This window comes from Rhineura floridana, chromosome 8, assembly GCF_030035675.1.
Source record: "Rhineura floridana isolate rRhiFlo1 chromosome 8, rRhiFlo1.hap2, whole genome shotgun sequence".
Lineage (NCBI taxonomy): Eukaryota > Metazoa > Chordata > Lepidosauria > Squamata > Rhineuridae > Rhineura > Rhineura floridana.
Genome location: NC_084487.1, coordinates 112,596,079 through 112,614,088, shown reverse-complemented (window position 1 = coordinate 112,614,088; position 18,010 = coordinate 112,596,079). Strand labels below are relative to the sequence as shown.

At 39.8% G+C, this 18,010-nt stretch overlaps 1 protein-coding gene across 2 annotated transcripts in view; it reads right to left on the bottom strand.

The window, feature by feature from the left end:
- The window catches only part of RSBN1L (round spermatid basic protein 1 like), a 74,505-nt gene that overhangs the window by 32,921 nt on the left and 23,574 nt on the right, over positions 1–18,010 (bottom strand). For both annotated transcript variants that reach the window (XM_061582136.1, XM_061582135.1), the window contains exon 2: positions 4,277–4,396. In XM_061582136.1, coding sequence (XP_061438120.1) covers positions 4,277–4,396 — 120 coding nt within the window. The remainder of the gene's footprint in view (positions 1–4,276; positions 4,397–18,010) is intronic.

Genomic DNA, 18,010 nt, shown 5'->3' with positions numbered 1-18,010 from the left:
CACTCTCAATTTTCATGGTGATACACAAAACAGTCAGAGAGAATCGAGAGTTCAAAATCTAAAAAGAGAAAACCCAGAGCCCTTTTGGACTTTTTTCTCTAAGAGTTCTCATAATCTGTTGAAATTAATTAAAAATCAGCCATGTTCACAGAGTACCTGTAATCCTAATACTGACCTTGCCCCATACTCTGACCTTCATCTTCTGCAGTTTAAAAGTTTAAAAATGCCTGGCTAATTTTTAATTAATTTAATACATTTTGGCTGGGACTCTATGATAAGCCCGGGCATGCCCAGTAAGAACCAACTGTCAGTGTTCTAAAAACCTCACAGCTGCTGGGCTTGGCTAATCGGGGCCACATCCACACCAGACTTTGATTTTACTTGAGACAGTCATGGCTTCCCTCAGAGAATCCTGGGAAGTGTAGTTTGTTAAGGGTGCTGAGAGGAAACTGCTATTCCACTCACAGAGCTCCAGTGGCCAGACTGGTTTAACTGTCAGCCACTCTGATTGAAGTCTGTGAGGGGAACAGGGCATCTCCTAACAACTCTCAGCACTCTTCACTAACTACACTTCCCAGGATACTTTGTGAGAAGCCATGACTGTCCAAAGTGAAATAAAGGCCTGCTGTGGATGTGGCCAGGGACAGCTTTGGTTTAAATTTGGGTGGGAGGCTACATGTGCCTGCTGTAGAATAAAAAGGTGGGGGAAATGCTGAAAAGCAATGATACTGTTCACAATGTTTTCCTTTTGCTATCTCTGCTATCTTTTTGGCGCCTTTTGAAGACTTTTCCTCTTTCAAAAAGCCCTTTAAATTGAGACCTATCCCAGTCTGCGTCTGTGTTAGAATTGCTTTTAATATGTTTTCTTTAATATGTTTTTAAGCCTTTTTTTCAAAAAAAAAAAAAGATGTTTTTAAAGCTTTTTTAAAAATGTTTTTAACGTTTTGTTTTAATGTATTTTAAGGTCTTTTTATGATATTTTAAAGTGTTTTTAGTGTTTCTGTTTGCCGCCCTGGGCTACTGCTGGGAGGAACGGCGGAATATAAATCAAATAAATAAATAAATGAAAAGGGCTTCCCTTCTGCCCAGTAGCCACCCATCCAATCTCCTCCCCCTCCCCTCCCTGCCCTGCCCCCAGGTCAGTGTCGGACTATGACCTGGGAGACCAGGGTTCGAATCCCCACACACCCATGAAGCTCACTGGGTGGCCTTGGGCCAGTCACTGCCTCTCAGCCTCAGAGGAAGGCAATGGTAAAACCATCTCTGAATACCGTTTACCATGAAATCCCTATTCATAGGGTCAGCATAAGTCAGGATCGACTTGAAGGCAGTCCATTTCCATTTTCAAACATGATTGCACAGAAATAAATCCCACTGAACTCAAAAAGTATGCAAATGATCAAACCCACCCTCCCTTCTCCCTCCTATCCTCTCCTTCTTGCCCCTTCCCTCCCCTTCCTCCTCCCCATGGTCAGTTTTACCTATCTTAAGCATGATTGCATGGAAGTAAACACCATTGAACTCTATAAGAATGCAAATGATCAAACCTCCCCTCCCCCTTCATTTGCCTCCCTCCAATACGCTCCTTCCCCTGCCCCCTCCTCCTCCCCCATGGTCAGTTTTTCCTATCCTAACCATGATTGCATAGGAGTAAATCCCATTGAACTCAATAAGCATGCAAATGATCAGACCTGCTTTTTCCCTCCTTCCCCTTTCCTCTACCTTCCTCCTCCCCTCCCCTCTTCCTTCTTTTTCCTCCCCTGCCCACTCCAGCCCTCCCTCCCTCCCTCCTCCCCTGTTCACTTTTACCTATCCTAAGCATGACTGCACGGGAGTAAATCGCACTGAACTCAATAAATATGCAAATGATCAAATCTGTCCTTCTCTCCTCCCTGTCCTGCCAGCTCCCATCCCAGTCCTCTCCTCTATATTTCCTCGCCTCCCTCCTTCTCCTCCCCTCTCCATCCCCTGTGGTCAGTTTCATCTATCCTAAGCATGATTGCAGGGGAGTAAATCTGAACTCAATAAGCATGCAAATGATCAATCCATTCTCAGCACACTTGGACAGAATCCCATCTCTTATCTCCTGGATTAAAAAGCAGGGAAATTCACTAATAGGCAAAAAACCTTGTGGTTTAAGAACACACCTATAGCCAAGAGGTATTTCTATCTTTAAACTTTAAAAAGCAGGGAAATTGGGCAACTATAGTGAATGCACCAGGGGAGCAGGGGACCTGAACACCTCTCTGAGATATTGGACTGCCCTACAAATTTGTAAAAATGCAAACACCATTTGGGTTGGTCTTTCACAGTCCAATCCACTTCCTGTGTAGCTTGGAAGAATGTCCACGAGTTCTAGTATTATGAGAGAGGGAGAAAAACTTTTCTCTATCCACTTTCTCAATACCATGAATAATTTTATACACTTCTATCATGTCTCCTCTGACCCGCCTTTTCTCTAAACTAAAAAGCCCCAAATGCTGCAACCTTTCCTCGTAAGGGAGTCGCTCCATCCCCTTGATCATTCTGGTTGCCCTCTTCTGAACCTTTTCCAACTCTAGAATATCCTTTTAGAGATGAGGCGACCAGAACTGTACACAGTATTCCAAATGCGGCCGCACCATAGATTTATACAACGGCATTATGATATCGGCTGTTTTATTGTCAATACCTTTCCTAATTATTCCTAGCATGGAATTTGCCTTTTTCACAGCTGCCGCACACTGGGTCGACATTTTCATCGTGCTGTCCACTACATCCCCGAGGTCTCTCTCCTGGTCGGTCACCGCCAGTTCAGACCCCATGAGCGTATATGTGAAATTCAGATTTTTTGCTCCAATATGCATAATTTTACACTTGTTTATATTGAATTGCATTTGCCATTTTTCCGCCATTCACTCAGTTTGGAGAGGTCTTTTTGGAGCTCTTCGCAATCCCTTTTTGTTTTAACAACCCTGAACAAACTTGGCCACTTCACTGCTCACTCCTAATTCTAGGTCATTAATGAACAAGTTGAAAAGTACAGGTCCCAATACCGATCCTTGAGGAACTCCACTTTCTACAATAAAACTGTACAATCCCTTATTACTCCCCACCCACTCCTTCCCGCTCCCCTACCTCTCTCTGCCCTTGCGCCTCCCTTTTTTTATGATGTTCAGTTTGGTATGTTATGGTAGTGTTCAGGTTCATATGCTCATAAAAGGGTTACAATAAATGAGTATCAGTGTTCTGCTCGTGTTCCAGTTTAGCAGATGTTCGGCTGGAGAAGTGTCCATGCCTGCATTGCATTGTGCCTCTCACTTCTAGTTATGGGTTTCAGTCAAAACGAATTTTGAAACTGAAGGGAGTTTTGAAAACAGTTTGTGATATGACATACATGAACAAAAATAGCTGTTCACAGGGAGGAGAAAAGGTGAAAATTCAACAGAGTTAGTGCAAACCTCTCACATGGATCACCATAACTCTTTGGATGCCCGCCTATGTAAATAACCCATTTGCAAACACCTCAGTCACATATCAGTGTTTCTACAACCTGAAGGGGGGTGGAGGCCTTAAGTTTCATAGCCTAAATTTAAAAATTGCTGTAGATATTTTTGTGCCGGTGATAACTTGGGTACTATGCACCACAGACCCATATCCTGAATTCAAATTTGACATGCAGCACATTGCTTTTAGTAAGTGCTGTTATATTGTTTGCTTTGATATAAAGCTTGATCTTTTTTTATCTAGTTACTACATGTATATCCCATCTTTTCTCCAAGGAGCTCAAGATGGTACACATGATTCTCCCAATTTTATCCTCCTAATATCCCTGTAAAATAGGTTTAGCCAGGCAACATCTCTCAAACCTAAGGTCCCAGTGAGCTTCATGGCTGAGTGGAGATTTGAACCCTGGTCTCCCGGGTCCTAGTCTGGCACTCTAACCACTATACCATATTTTTTTAAAAACAACAAAACAATGTATTTACTGAAGTTCTACAATACAAAAGAATAAAGAGAAAACACACAATAACCTCTATTGTAGTACAAAACTTTCAAAGAGGAATAAGTAAAATAAAAATAAGTAAAATAAGGTAAAATGTAGTATAAACATATAAAAATATAGTGCCTACACCAGGGATTGTCAAGCCCTTCCGGGCCCAATGGCATATTCACAAACTGGAGAAACTTTTGTGGGTATACAAAACTAGAAAAGGCAATAGTAGTACAATTATCTAGCAAGGCGTTGTTTCGTGTATATAGAAGAAGCAATATTATATAATTTGTGCAAACTTACCTTTCTGAAATAATGTCATCTCTCCATTCTCTTTCTTAATTTCAGACATTAATCTGTGCTTTTTCTTTTCTTTCTGCTTTTCCTTGTCCCTTTCTGTGATTTTGTCTCTGATGATTTGATCTAAAAAAGAACCATTTTCATAGTGAACCATAACTTTATAAAGAGAAACTTCCACAATTTTGTTTTTATATATTACTCCAGTAAATATCCTACACAGGTCTATGGCAAAATTATTTCTAAGGTATTGAGAAAAAGAGTTAGAGATTGTATACATAGTAATTGTTGTGGGGCTTGCAAGTATGTTCTTCCTAGATCTACCATACTACCAAAACTCCTATCATATGGGCTCGTTCCAAAGTGTAGGTGTCTGCACATACTACATACAGAAAACATTTCTTGAAAACAGAAATAGAAAATCTGTTAAGCACATAATCATTTCGGAAGTTTTATTTATTTATTTAATCTCCTGCCCTTTCTCCCAGTAGGAACCACCATTTGTAATGCAATTGTGATTTAGTCCACAGGTATCTATAGCAGAAGTAATCAAAAGAATAACAACGGCATGTTTTGGTTTTCAGGTCCAGCACAAAACTTTCAAGAAGAGTATCTGAATGGTCTTACTTCCAGTCCAGAACTGATAGGTTAAGGTTAAGCAAGAGGTTGGGTATAAGGAGCAAGCACTTTGCTTGGGAAATGAAATGGCTTAACCATGATTCATTAAAACTATTCATTTCTCTTTGCAAACAAAAAGTGTTTGAAGAGTGAGTTATGACAATTCACAATGACAAGTTTCTCTTATAAACATTTAAAATTAGTTCAGTATTTATAAACCTATCCTTCCCACAATTCAGGGTGCCTAATAATTTTAATACAAAATAAAACTATAAAATACAGGTGTAACTTAACAAAATCCTAATTATTGCTACTAACCATTAATACAGCATTTTCAATTAAAATGTTCATATTCTTACTGTATTAGCCTTTCCTTGACCAAGGCCATTTCCATTTTGCAACTTGCAAATTAGATGTGAAAATAATGTGTTAAGGCTACATAATAAGCACAGCTCATAGTTAGACTCTTTTCTTTGACATCTACTTTTGGCATGCCCAATGGAATTTTTACATTTTTCTTTAAAGAGCTAAATGTTATTTTACTGCTTCTGAAAGTTTCAGAAGGAGAGTTTGCCATAAACAACAGAGGGGACTGGAGTTTGAGAAGCCCAAATGCCCCAGGGCACATGGAACTAGTCATGAGGTTCTTTGGATCTGAGCCATGGAGCTAACTGCCTAACAGCTCAGACTTCCAAAAACAAAAAGAGCCCCAAGTCCCCAGATGTTTTGCTGATGTTTAAAGCACCAGAACAACTTGGCTTTCAAGGACATATGAGATGATGTAACTTAGGATAAAGAAAACAATGAAACAGGAAAATTTTAGTCCTACCTAAGCAGGACACATTAATGAGGTTGTAATATCAAAACTGCAACTATAATCTTCCTAGGGTCAACCCACAGTATGGTAACCTACTCTCTCAGGAGCCATTTTAGATATGTGAGGGGCAGGAGATGGGGGAAACCAAGCTTCTACGAATTATTTTCTCTTTTGGAAAGAGTGAAATGTTTTAGGCATGGTTTTCAGGGTTGATAAAAATCAATTTCAAAAAATAAAATAATCGGATTTTAAATTTTAAATCAGATTTTTTAAATTTAAATCAGATTTCAAAATTTTCTTAAAACAATTAGTAAAAAAAGAACCTAGGTCAAAGATATCAGGAATACTAATTATACAACTAATTATATTATATATGTTAATAGCAATCTATGAAAATGAGAGATAACCTGATCTGTTCAGCAGTTGGTGTACATGAAGTGCATGCTGTCTCAGCCTTGCCTCTCTCTAAGTGCAAAGATAGAGAAGGTCAATGAGTAGAGAATTTATGGATATGGAGTAGATCTGAACAAGGAGACAACCACTTAAGTGGTAATCCAGCTCTTAACACCACTAGCCTCTTCTGCAGGTGTAGAGATATGTTTTTCTTCCTTTGGACTAATTCATTCTAAATTGAGAAATAACTTGGGAACTAAAAAAAAGCAGGAAAGCTTATATTTCTTTTCCAATGAACAAGGAAGACAAAGGTGAAGAAAAAGACTGAATTAACTGTACCACCCAATATTTTAAGTTTCTTGTGCTGACTTGATTGAAATTGCCTAAATTTTATTTTTAAATAACTTTACGTTTATCTAGAAACTGAAATTCACTGAAATGAATTCATCCTGAAATTCAAAAATCCATGTGCATGTTTTGTTAATAATGTTTGTTGAAGAAGAAAAACCAGAGGAGTGAACATTCTTATTAGCACAATTTAAAAGCCTGTTTGGGGGTGGTGATTCTGGCACATCATAAAAAAATATGATTAATTGAACAGTTGGAGCTGCTTCATCTCCTGAATGACTTCACAAGTTCATTCTGCTTTAATACTAAAATGACCAAATTAATTTTCATCAAAAATGGGATGATAATCTGAAAGCAATTCAAAATAACTGCTTAGTGTGCACCAACCTTCTAATGAAACCTACATTTCTGAATATGTATTAAGGTTATATTAAACAATAATGTACTTCTATTAAAAAATGATGATTAAATAGAATCTTCCTCACTAGTTATTTAAACTGTGATTTAAATTACTACGTCCTTCAGAGAAGTGATTTAAATCAGTTTGATTTAAATCAAATCAACCCTGATGGTCTTACTCAAAATGTGTAGCATGAATATTTTTACATTACCCTTTCCCATGCTAGTGCGATCTGGATGTTTTGGACTACAACTCCCATCATCCCTAACCATTAGTCATGCTGATGAGAGTTGTGGTCCAAAATGTCTAGAGGACACCAAGTTGAGGATGGCTGATCTACAGTATCATTCACTAATAATTCTTGGATATACTGTAGATCTATATAATACTCAAATCCAAGATGAATTTCTGCACATAAAGAGAGCACTGCTGTTTCATGACGATATAGGGTTGCTTGCCTTCTTCAGGGGACTTATGATCTCATTTGGAGATCATACAAAAAACTAATTTTGTCCAAAATTAATATGCTATAGTGTGTGTGTGTGATAATATGCTACTGAAGAAATCAATGTTATCTTAAAATTTATATCAAAAATCACTACTAGCCCTTAATATTGTGACTGTATTAGATTGTTTCTCTCAAAAAATACTTTCTTCTGTTTACTATTTTCAACTTATGTTTTTCAGATGGCAAAATCCAAGATACATGTTCCGGGACAGGATAGGGTGCAGCAGTTCACGTCTCTCTCATATACAGATGCTATATGTGTACCCTGGGAGTAAGCACCAGTAAACAGAATCAGTCTACCTTCTGAGTAAACATGCATAAAATTATCTATACATTTAAAAAATACGTGGAACAGTACAATCGTATATGCTAAGTTTAAAATGCTGCATCTTGTGTTAAAGATGTGAAATGAGCTTAATAAGAAACACATACTGCATATATTTCAGTTTCCCCAAGATTTAATTTCCCCCCCCAAGAAACCCAAGGAAAAAAAAAGTTCTTTCCTCAGTGGCTTATCTGCAGGGCTGCTTTTGATTATCATACCACTTTATTAATTAGTCTCAATGAAGCTCGTTCTCACTTGTCAAATGTTAGATTCATCTGGTTCTCATAGAATCATATGGTTCTCTTAGAATGATCTGCATCTGAAAAACTACAGGTCTTTATTTCATCTTTATCTAATTGAAATTTAAATCACTAAGTAGAAAATGGGACCTAAGGTTTAATTAAGTGTTCCATTTGTGTGTTACTTGCTAAAAGTTTGTTTTCATTTGTTGAAATAGCTATTTAAAAATGCAAACAGGACTTCTGCACAAATATTAGAACATTTTGTGGTCTAGGTGGGTGCATTAATTACATGTGAGCAAGATATGTGATGATCTATGCCTCTCCTAACCTTTGGGTCCCCACATGTTGCTAGATTACTATTCCCATCATTCCTGACTATTGGGCATGCAGACTAGGGCTGATGGAAGATGCAGTCCAACAACCTTCCAACAAGGTTGAGAAAGGCTGATCTACATTATATGACTGTGTAACTGGGTAAGAGGAAAAGCAAGAATACAAGTCACCACAGGAACTAAGGATATTCTGCAAACAAGAATCAGACAAACAGCAGCCAGTAGACATAGCAGTTTCTCACTTCTGAAAGATGTCTAGTTCGCATATAATGCTAAGCTGTGGTTTACTAAGCTATGGTTTGTTGCTGGGCCTACAAATTTATGTTTGTTTTAACTATGGCTTAGTGTTGGAGGCAAATCCCACACCTGTTCTTAACTATAGTTTGTTTGGCTGCCCCATTCAAGTCATTTGCCAAGCTACATAGCCAGGAAGCAAGAGTAGCTAGAAAACAAAACTGCTGCCAGGGCTACGCTGCTCTCGTTAGTGCCTAACTCTGCCTGGCAACAGGCTATTTTCCACACCCCACTCCTTTATGACAAGCCTTCCTGCGCAAGCCAGACAGCTTTGTTTCACAGCTGCTGTGCTGAAATTTAAAGGAATCACTGAATACTGTGCCCAACAAACATTTATAAAAGGAGTAACAGAAAAGCAGCAACGTACAATGAAGTAGTGAACAGTGATAGTCAAAAAGACTTCTATTAAAATTGCTCAAGCCACTTACTGGGGAATAGTGTTTTGTGGGAAGAGAATTAAGACTGCTGTAGTTAAGTACATTTAAAAAAACACCACCTCAGCAGTTTTCAAATTCACACTTCTGACGTTAACACCATTAAAACTTAGAGGACAAGAAGCAGCTCTGTCAACACTAAAGCCTGCCCCCTTCCCAAAAAACTGTAGCTTGCAATTTGTAACTTCAGGATAATTAACACCTTTCTCTTCAGGCACTTGGAGAACAATTCACAATTCATGAAGCCATTTCAGCCAAGCCACGTCCACCTGGCCTATACCCGATTGCAGACTTCTTTCACAGCAAGACCCTCTGAGCTAAGACAGGTACCAACTCAGCAAAGACTGTCACTACCTAGAATTCCTGTTCCTCAGGCAGCATCTCTTGCTGCCCTCTCCAAGATTTTCCCTTGTAGAATGCCCTCACATCTCCAGAAGCAGCCTGGGCTCCATCCAGGGCTTCATCCTTCTACCCTGGCTGTTCCACAGCAGTGCAAAGTGGGCAGAAGCAGCTCTGACTGACCACACATAAGGTCCAAAACTGTCTGAAGAGCTAAGTCAGTGCAAGCTCTGTCTCAGAGGAAAGTGATACCATTATCAGAAGAGCAATCCTCAAACACCTCGAGCTTAATTGTGTATCAAAGGGCATCACTGCTCAAGAGGCTATAGTATTGATCCAGAATGAAGACTTCAGTCCTATATCCTATTCAGTCCTACTGAGCGTATAGTTAAACTATGGCATTTGCTCCCACAAGACGCAGTAATGGCCACCAGCTTGGATGGCTTTAAAAGAAGATTAGACAAATTCATGGAGGACAGGGCTATCAATGGCTAGTAGCCATGATGGCTGTGCTCTGCCACCCTAGTCAGAGGCAGCATGCTTCTGAAAACCAGTTGCCGGAAGCCTCAGGAAGGGAGAGTGTTCTTGCACTCGGGTCCTACTTGCGGGCTTCCCCCAGGCACCTGGTTGGCCACTGTGAGAACAGGATGCTGGACTAGATGGGCCACTGGCCTGATCCAGCAGGCTCTTCTTATGTTCTTATGTTCTTATGTTCTATTTTATGGATGGAAAAAAGAAAAGAAAGCAGGAGTGGGCATGCGCAGAGCACCAGAATCTTCTGCTGGAGCTAGGACCCTCAAGCTATTAAAGAAAGTGACACATTTGAAGGAAAAGACCTGCCATATAACAAGTTGGCTCTTAAGATGTTTATAGATGAAGTTAATGTCATGGAGCACACTATCAACCCAGCTGAATTTGCCACCCAGCAAGGCCTTTCATGAACCAACCTCTGGACACCACCTTTATTGGGTATGAGCATGAAGGTATTCCTGAGTTCTAATGTGCCTGCTCTGGTGATCTCTCTCAAGGTAAGTTTTCTTCTCAATTCCTACAACAAAATGTTGTCTTTGAGATTACTTCTAGAGAAGAATTTACAACCTTCTCTAAAAAAATCTAACTTTTAAGAGTTTTCCCCATCTATCCTACACTTTGAGGCAGCACAGATGAACAACCCAAAAACTGTGCTACCCTTGTCCAACAGCTGGAGGAAGAGGTACCACTGACCAATGTGCAAAGGGCAGTTAGGTTTGGAACTGGAGGAAGACAGATTGTGTACATCTTGCCAAGCACTTTCAGAATCTCAGGTTTCCACACGGTGTGCACACATCATTTCCAGTATTAGGAAAGGCAATGAACACATGTCTGAAAACACGGGCAGCAGCTACAATAGAAGCTGAACCTGACTTCAAGCGGCACAAGGCACAGAGGGCTGTCTCAATAGAAAGGCTGACTACTATTACGGGCATTTCTAATGCAATGCATGCCCAGATACTTGAATACCTCCCAGCACAACAAATCTATAGGCTATAGGCTACAGGCTACATGACACAGCATTTTGTGCAGCATCCCTAATAACACTTACATCCACAGTGACCTCTTACCATTGCCTCCCCCAAATCCTATTCTTTGATTTCACATGGTCCTCCCACTGCCTTTAATTTCCCCTAGGAACCATGAAGAGGAGCAAATGGAAGGTGTGGGGGAAATGTCGGTGTGTGTGTATAGAGATCATACAAGTAAGTAATTCAAGTGTCGCATAGATCAGTAAATAAGCCAGGCCAGGCAAGTTTCTTGTAAGAGTCTTTACCGACAAAAACACAAAACGCAGTTCTCTCTCCAAAATGACTTTTCCCCCACACAGAGCTTCTGCAAGTTCCTGCTTATCTACTTGCCAACCAGCTGCTGACCTTGGCAAACCTGGCGCTCTGTTCTGCTCTGCTTAACCCGTTTATTGCAGGTTTCCTTCTCTCTGCTAAAAACCCTGTCTGTGAGTCTCATAGCATGCTTTACTGAACAACAGCCCCCACCTGAGACTCACAGATTACAAAACTACATGTTCATTTATACAATATTAACTTTTCATTTCAATACACATCAGTACATGGTTTGTTTCCTTACAGTATCTATTTACATTTCCATTTCAGTTTTTATTCTTTATTCACACAAGTTTTACAGAGTTTTGTTCACTTTTATTTGATAACACTCATTTATATTTCATTCTTCAATACAGTATTTCCACATGAGATCCATTGTTTCTTTGTCTATTGGCCCTTCTTTTTCCCATTCTACAGGATATTCATCTGTCTCATCATTCTTTTGTGTAACGTTAAATGTGAATCTATGAGGTGGTTTTCCTTTCGTTTTTCTTTCTGACCGTCTAACAGTATCTATTTCCATTTCTTCATCACTCTCAATTTTACTTGGTCCTGCACCTGTGTCTGCACTTGTTCCTGCACTAGTACCTGGTACCTCTTTATCTTGCATTGCCACGTCTTCATTCCTCAGTCTTTTCACAGTACGTTTGCCACTTTGAATTAAGTCAGTCAATGCGGTTCTTAATGGTATTTGATGCCCAAAAGGAACATCTGCTGCTTCCTGTTTGCTTGCACCATCAAGTATTACTGTTTGACTGTCTTTCCAAGGTTTATTTATCACCTCTATGCTTCTACTTAACACTACTTGTTGTTTCTCAGGCAACCAAATTCTATAATATGAATTCTGAAATCCCAAAATACGTCCTGCCTGAGCTCTTGAGGCTAATTTACCATGCCTTTTCTGCTTTGCAACATGCACCCAGCATTTAGCTCCAAAACGCTCTATGTGTTTTACCCTGGGCTTTCTTCCAGTCAGTTTCTCATATGGAGACATGCCTATTACTCTGTGCACAAGGCGGTTCTGAATGTATGTAGTGTACAGAATACATTCACCCTAATAGGTGTTATTCATATCTGCATCAGCTAGCATGACTCTCATTGAATCCTGCAGTGACCAGTTCCTCCTCTCTGCAGTTCCATTGGAGGATGGGCTGAAGGGAGCAGTGAGACTTTGTATTATTCCCTTCTTTTCCAAATATGTTTTAAATGAATTACTGGTAAATTCCCCACCTTGATCTGATTTGATATTTTTGATAACAACCCCATATTGTGTCTCTGTCCTCTGTATAAATGCCTTTAATTTATCTTCTGCTTCACTTTTCTTTTTCAATAAGAATACATGTGTAAATCTGGAAAAATCATCTACAATCACTAAATAGAATCTTGCCCCACCTTTTGAACACTGGAAAGGTCCAGCCAAATCCACATGTATGAGCTGATAGGGTTTAGTAGTACTTTCACAGCTCTTATTTACAGGAGTCACAGTCATTTTTGTTTTACAGCATACCTCACATTCATCCACATGCTCACAATGTGTTAGTTCCAAATCTTGACTATGCTTTGGAGTATTTTTCACGTTCTCAAAATGTGCGTGCCCCAATTTTCTGTGCCATTCATGTATACAGTTTTCGTGTTTGTTTTTATTTACTCCTATCCAGGCACACGTGGGTTTATCAAGCTTGCACTCTACCATAAACATTTGGTTCTGTAATTTCCCTTGCATACAGATTTCACCATCTTTTCTCACAAAACATCTATTCCCTTCAAATGTAATTTTACAACCTATTTGAGCTAGTTTTCGTAGTGATAGAATGTTATATTTTAAACCAGAAACTAATAACACATCTGTCAATACAGTTCCCAAATTACTTAACCTGAGCGTGCCTCTTGCAATTGCATCCTGAGTCGATCCGTCAGCCAGATAAATCTTCTCCTGCACTGGCTTTGATGTGTAAAATAAACTAGAGTCTGTGATCAGGCAATTAGATGCCCCGCTGTCGAGAAGCCACTTAGAGTTAATTAGTTTATTGTCCTCCTTAGTAATAAAGTTCACGCTTGTTCTCTGACGTCCAAAGTCCCTGTTATTTCTCTTCTTACTTAAACAATGTCTCTGTATATGTCCTCGGGACCCACAAAAATAACATATTTTATTCTCTTGCCTGTTTCTTTGATATTGTTGTTGTTGTTGTACAGCCTCAGTCTCTTTTAATTCAGTCTTCTTACTCTCTTGTCTCCTATTCCATTCTTTTAAAGGCATTTATACAGAGGACAGAGACACAATATGGGGTTGTTATCAAAAATATCAGATCAGATCAAGGTGGGGAATTTACCAGTAATTCATTCCATTGAAGTTTTTGTTCTACAAAGTCCAAATTTAAATTTCCGTCTGGTAAAGTTTCTAAGCTCGAGACCATTACATCCCATTTTCGATCCAAAGAAGATAACAGTATATAGACCATCTGAATGTCACTATGATGCACTCCTCTTTCTTGAAGTTCAGCAAACAATCTACTAAATTCAGCAAGATGCTCTGTCATAGTCACTTCATCTGTAAAATGCATCTGATAAAGTTTCCGTGCTAAACACAGCCGGCTCCCTGCGGTTTGCTGCACATGAGCAGCCCTTAGCTTCTCCCACATTTGATTAGCTGTCGGCTCATTACTCACCAGCAACAGTAGAGAATCAGACAGCCCCAGAGTAATAAAAGCCTTCGCTTTCTCATCTTTCTTCGTCCACGCTGCTGAAGGAGCTGCCGGAGGGGGTTTTTCTACGACATCATTCAAATCTTCTTTAATCAGAACTGCTCTCATTCTCCATTTCCAGCTGGAGTAGTTTACAGCATTCAGTCTCTCCATCGGCATCCCGGATGACAGGTTTACAGCCATGTTGTCCACTCTTACCTGCCTCTTTCTTGCACTTTCTTTTCTCTGCAGCAACATCACTTGAACCCCTTACTTTGTATGATAAGCTGGGCCCATAACCCCTGTCGGTGTGTGTGTATAGAGATCATAAAAGTAAGTAATTCAAGTGTCGCATAGATCAGTAAATAAGCCAGGCCTGGCAAGTTTCTTGTAAGAGTCTTTACTGACAAAAACACAAAACGCAGTTCTCTCTCCAAAACGACTTTTCCCCCACACAGAGCTTCTGCAAGTTCCTGCTTATCTACTTGCCAAGCAGCTGCTGACCTTGGCAAACCTGGCACTCTGTTCTGCTCTGCTTAACCCGTTTATTGCAGGTTTCCTTCTCTCTGCTAAAAACCCTGTCTGTGAGACTCACAGCATGCTTTACTGAACAACAGGAAAGGCCTATGGGCATAGGAACAAGTCAGATATTGTTTGAATTAGCTCTGTTAATTGGTATTACAATGTTTTATGTTAAAAGGCACTAATTAACCATAGTGAAATTATGGAACCAGGAACATAAAACAGATTTGGTAAAAATAATAGTTAGGCCTGAGGGCTCAAATTCTTAACAGTACAAAGCTGGGATAAGCTATCCAAACACTTATGGTTATTTCCAAATAAGTGATACTTATACAACCCTAAGTAGAAGCACTCTTCTGCAAAAAAGGAAGCATTTTGAACTGTTGTCACTAAAGATTACAATATTTCTTAATTCAGAGGATAGAATGGAGTATTCATTACTGAAGTAGTATCTAACAATGCAGCTAGAAAGGATTACAAAACTCCAATTTACCGGAGAAACACATAAAGTACGAAGTTACTATTTGTGAAAACTAAACAAGCTCTAGACAAGCCTATTTAAACAAATGGATATACCCATTTATTAAAAAGGGAAAACATCCATGGTATAGTTTTTCCTATCAACCCAGTTTTTTAATTTAGCTACAAGCCCACTTATATACTGTGATGGCTATCTAAACCACACTTAGAAAACAAAAATTAAAATGAGCAGGTCACCAAGGTCAGACGACTGACCCAAAACAAATAGCAACTGATCAAGCGTGTAGCATTTCAAAACCTACAAGGGAAGAGAATCCTTTCAAATCTGTTTTAGAATAATGTAAGATGTCAAAATCTGCAACTGCTTTGCATCAATTTAGAGGGAGAATCCCACATCAGCAGTCAAAGATTACACAAGCAGCACATCGAGATCAAAGGCAACTAATGCAAGAACTGCACACAATAAGCATTGTCATCTCAGAAAGAGGATGAAATTACTGCATTATTGCAGGGGAATCTGAGAGGTCTAATAGCAGGGCATGATGCAAGGCACTATGAAAAGTACTCTAGCTCCACGCCCCCCCAGACAAAACACTTTTAGCAAAGCATAAAACAAAAGCAAACACCAGGCCCGGATGGCATCCACCCAAGGGTTCTCAAAGAACTCAAATGTGAAATTGCTGATCTGCTAACTAAAATATGTAACTTGTCCCTCAGGTCCTCCTCCGTGCCTGAGGACTGGAAAGTGGCAAATGTAACATCAATATTCAAAAAGGGATCCAGAGGGGATCCCGGAAATTACAGGCCAGTTAGCTTAACTCCTCTCCCTGGAAAACTGGTAGAAAGTATTATTAAAGCTAGATTAACTAAGCACATAGAAGAACAAGCCTTGCTGAAGCAGAGCCAGCATGGCTTCTGCAAGGGAAAGTCCTGTCTCAGTAACCTATTAGAATTCTTTGAGAGTGTCAACAAGCATATAGATAGAGGTGATCCAGTGGACGCAGTGTACTTAGACTTTCAAAAAGCGTTTGACAAGGTACCTCACCAAAGACTTCTGAGGAAGCTTAGCAGTCATGGAATAAGAGGAGAGGTCCTCTTGTGGATAAGGAATTGGTTAAGAAGCAGAAAGCAGAGAGTAGGAATAAATGGACAGTTCTCCCAATGGAGGGCTGTAGAAAGTGGAGTCCCTCAAGGATCGGTATTGGGACCTGTACTTTTCAACTTGTTCATTAATGACCTAGAATTAGGAGTGAGCAGTGAAGTGGCCAAGTTTGCTGACGACACTAAATTGTTCAGGGTTGTTAAATCAAAAAGGGATTGCGAAGAGCTCCAAAAAGACCTCTCCAAACTGAGTGAATGGGTGGAAAAATGGCAAATGCAATTCAATATAAGCAAGTGTAAAATTATGCATATTGGAGCAAAAAAATCTGAATATCACATATACGCTCATGGGGTCTGAACTGGCGGTGACCGACCAGGAGAGAGACCTCGGGGTTGTAGTGGACAGCACGATGAAAATGTCGACCCAGTGTGCGGCAGCTGTGAAAAAGGCAAATTCCATGCTAACGATTATTAGGAAAGGTATTGAAAATAAAACAGCCGATATCATAATGTCGTTGTATAAATCTATGCTGCGGCCGCATTTGGAATACTGTGTACAGTTCTGGTCACCTCATCTCAAAAAGGATATTCTAGAGTTGGAAAAGGTTCAGAAGAGGGCAACCAGAATGATCAAGGGGATGGAGCGACTCCCTTACGAGGAAAGGTTGCAGCATTTGGGGCTTTTTAGTTTAGAGAAAAGGCGGGTCAGAGGAGACATGATAGAAGTGTATAAAATTATGCATGGCATTGAGAAAGTGGATAGAGAAAAGTTCTTCTCCCTCTCTCATAATACTAGAACTCGTGGACATACAAAGAAGCTGAACGTTGGAAGATTCAGGACAGACAAAAGGAAGTACTTCTTTACTCGGTGCATAGTTAAACTATGGAATTTGCTCCCACAAGATGCAGTAATGGCCACCAGCTTGGATGGCTTTAAAAGAAGATTAGACAAATTCATGGAGGACAGGGCTATCAATGGCTACTAGCCATGATGGCTGTGCTCTGCCACCCTAGTCAGAGGCAGCATGCTTCTGAAAACCAGTTGCCGGAAGCCTCAGGAAGGGAGAGTGTTCTTGCACTCGGGTCCTGCTTGCGGGCTTCCCCCGGGCACCTGGTTGGCCACTGTGAGAACAGGATGCTGGACTAGATGGGCCACTGGCCTGATCCAGGAGACTCTTCTTATGTTCTTATGTAACACTGAAAAACAATTATGATGTAATAATCAGCTGCCGAATCCAATACAAGTAATATTTATTTACTTATTACATTTATGCCCCGCCTTTCTTTCACCATGGAAACCAAGGCGGCATACATGTGGTTCCCAGGCGGTCTCCCATCCAGGCACTGACCAGTCCCAGACCTGCTTCGCTTCAGCAAAGTGGTGGCCTCATGTGCCTTCAGACCATAGCCTAGCAATATGACAGAGAAAGCTTTGAAGGATAGGAAGCTGTATAGATATTTATTAGGATGTTTCCTATTCATTCTCTCCCCAAGACTGCAAACAATTAAAAAGATTAAAAATCGAAAGCTTTCCTTTGTGAATTGGAGAAAAAACAGGCAGTGCAGATGGTTCAGTGCAACATGCCACCAAATCTTGAACAGAGATGAAAAAGACATTCTGAACCACAATATTGTGTCTTGGAGTGTATGCATCTTATCAAGGCCTGAAATGGAAAATTGGAGAACACTGAAAGTATTGCTTATGAAATATTTTCTTTCAGAAAGAGAAGTTAAATTGCTATTGCATTTGATTGGTTTATTAAACAAGGAACACTCTTAGGTCATGGCGTCAAAAGAGTACTTTCAAATGTTGAAAAATATAGAATTCAGGTATTTGATCCAGGACTAAAATATATTTTTATTTTTGCTAAAATTCAATCCCTCCACACAAGAAAAGGTTTTTCCATTATGACTTCAAAACCTTCTGGAGGTTTATATCTCTGTTCTTGTAAAGGTAAATAGCTACACAATTTTAGTCCATCCTAGTGCATAACCTGCACATCTCATGTCATTCTCCGTTATTCCAAATCTC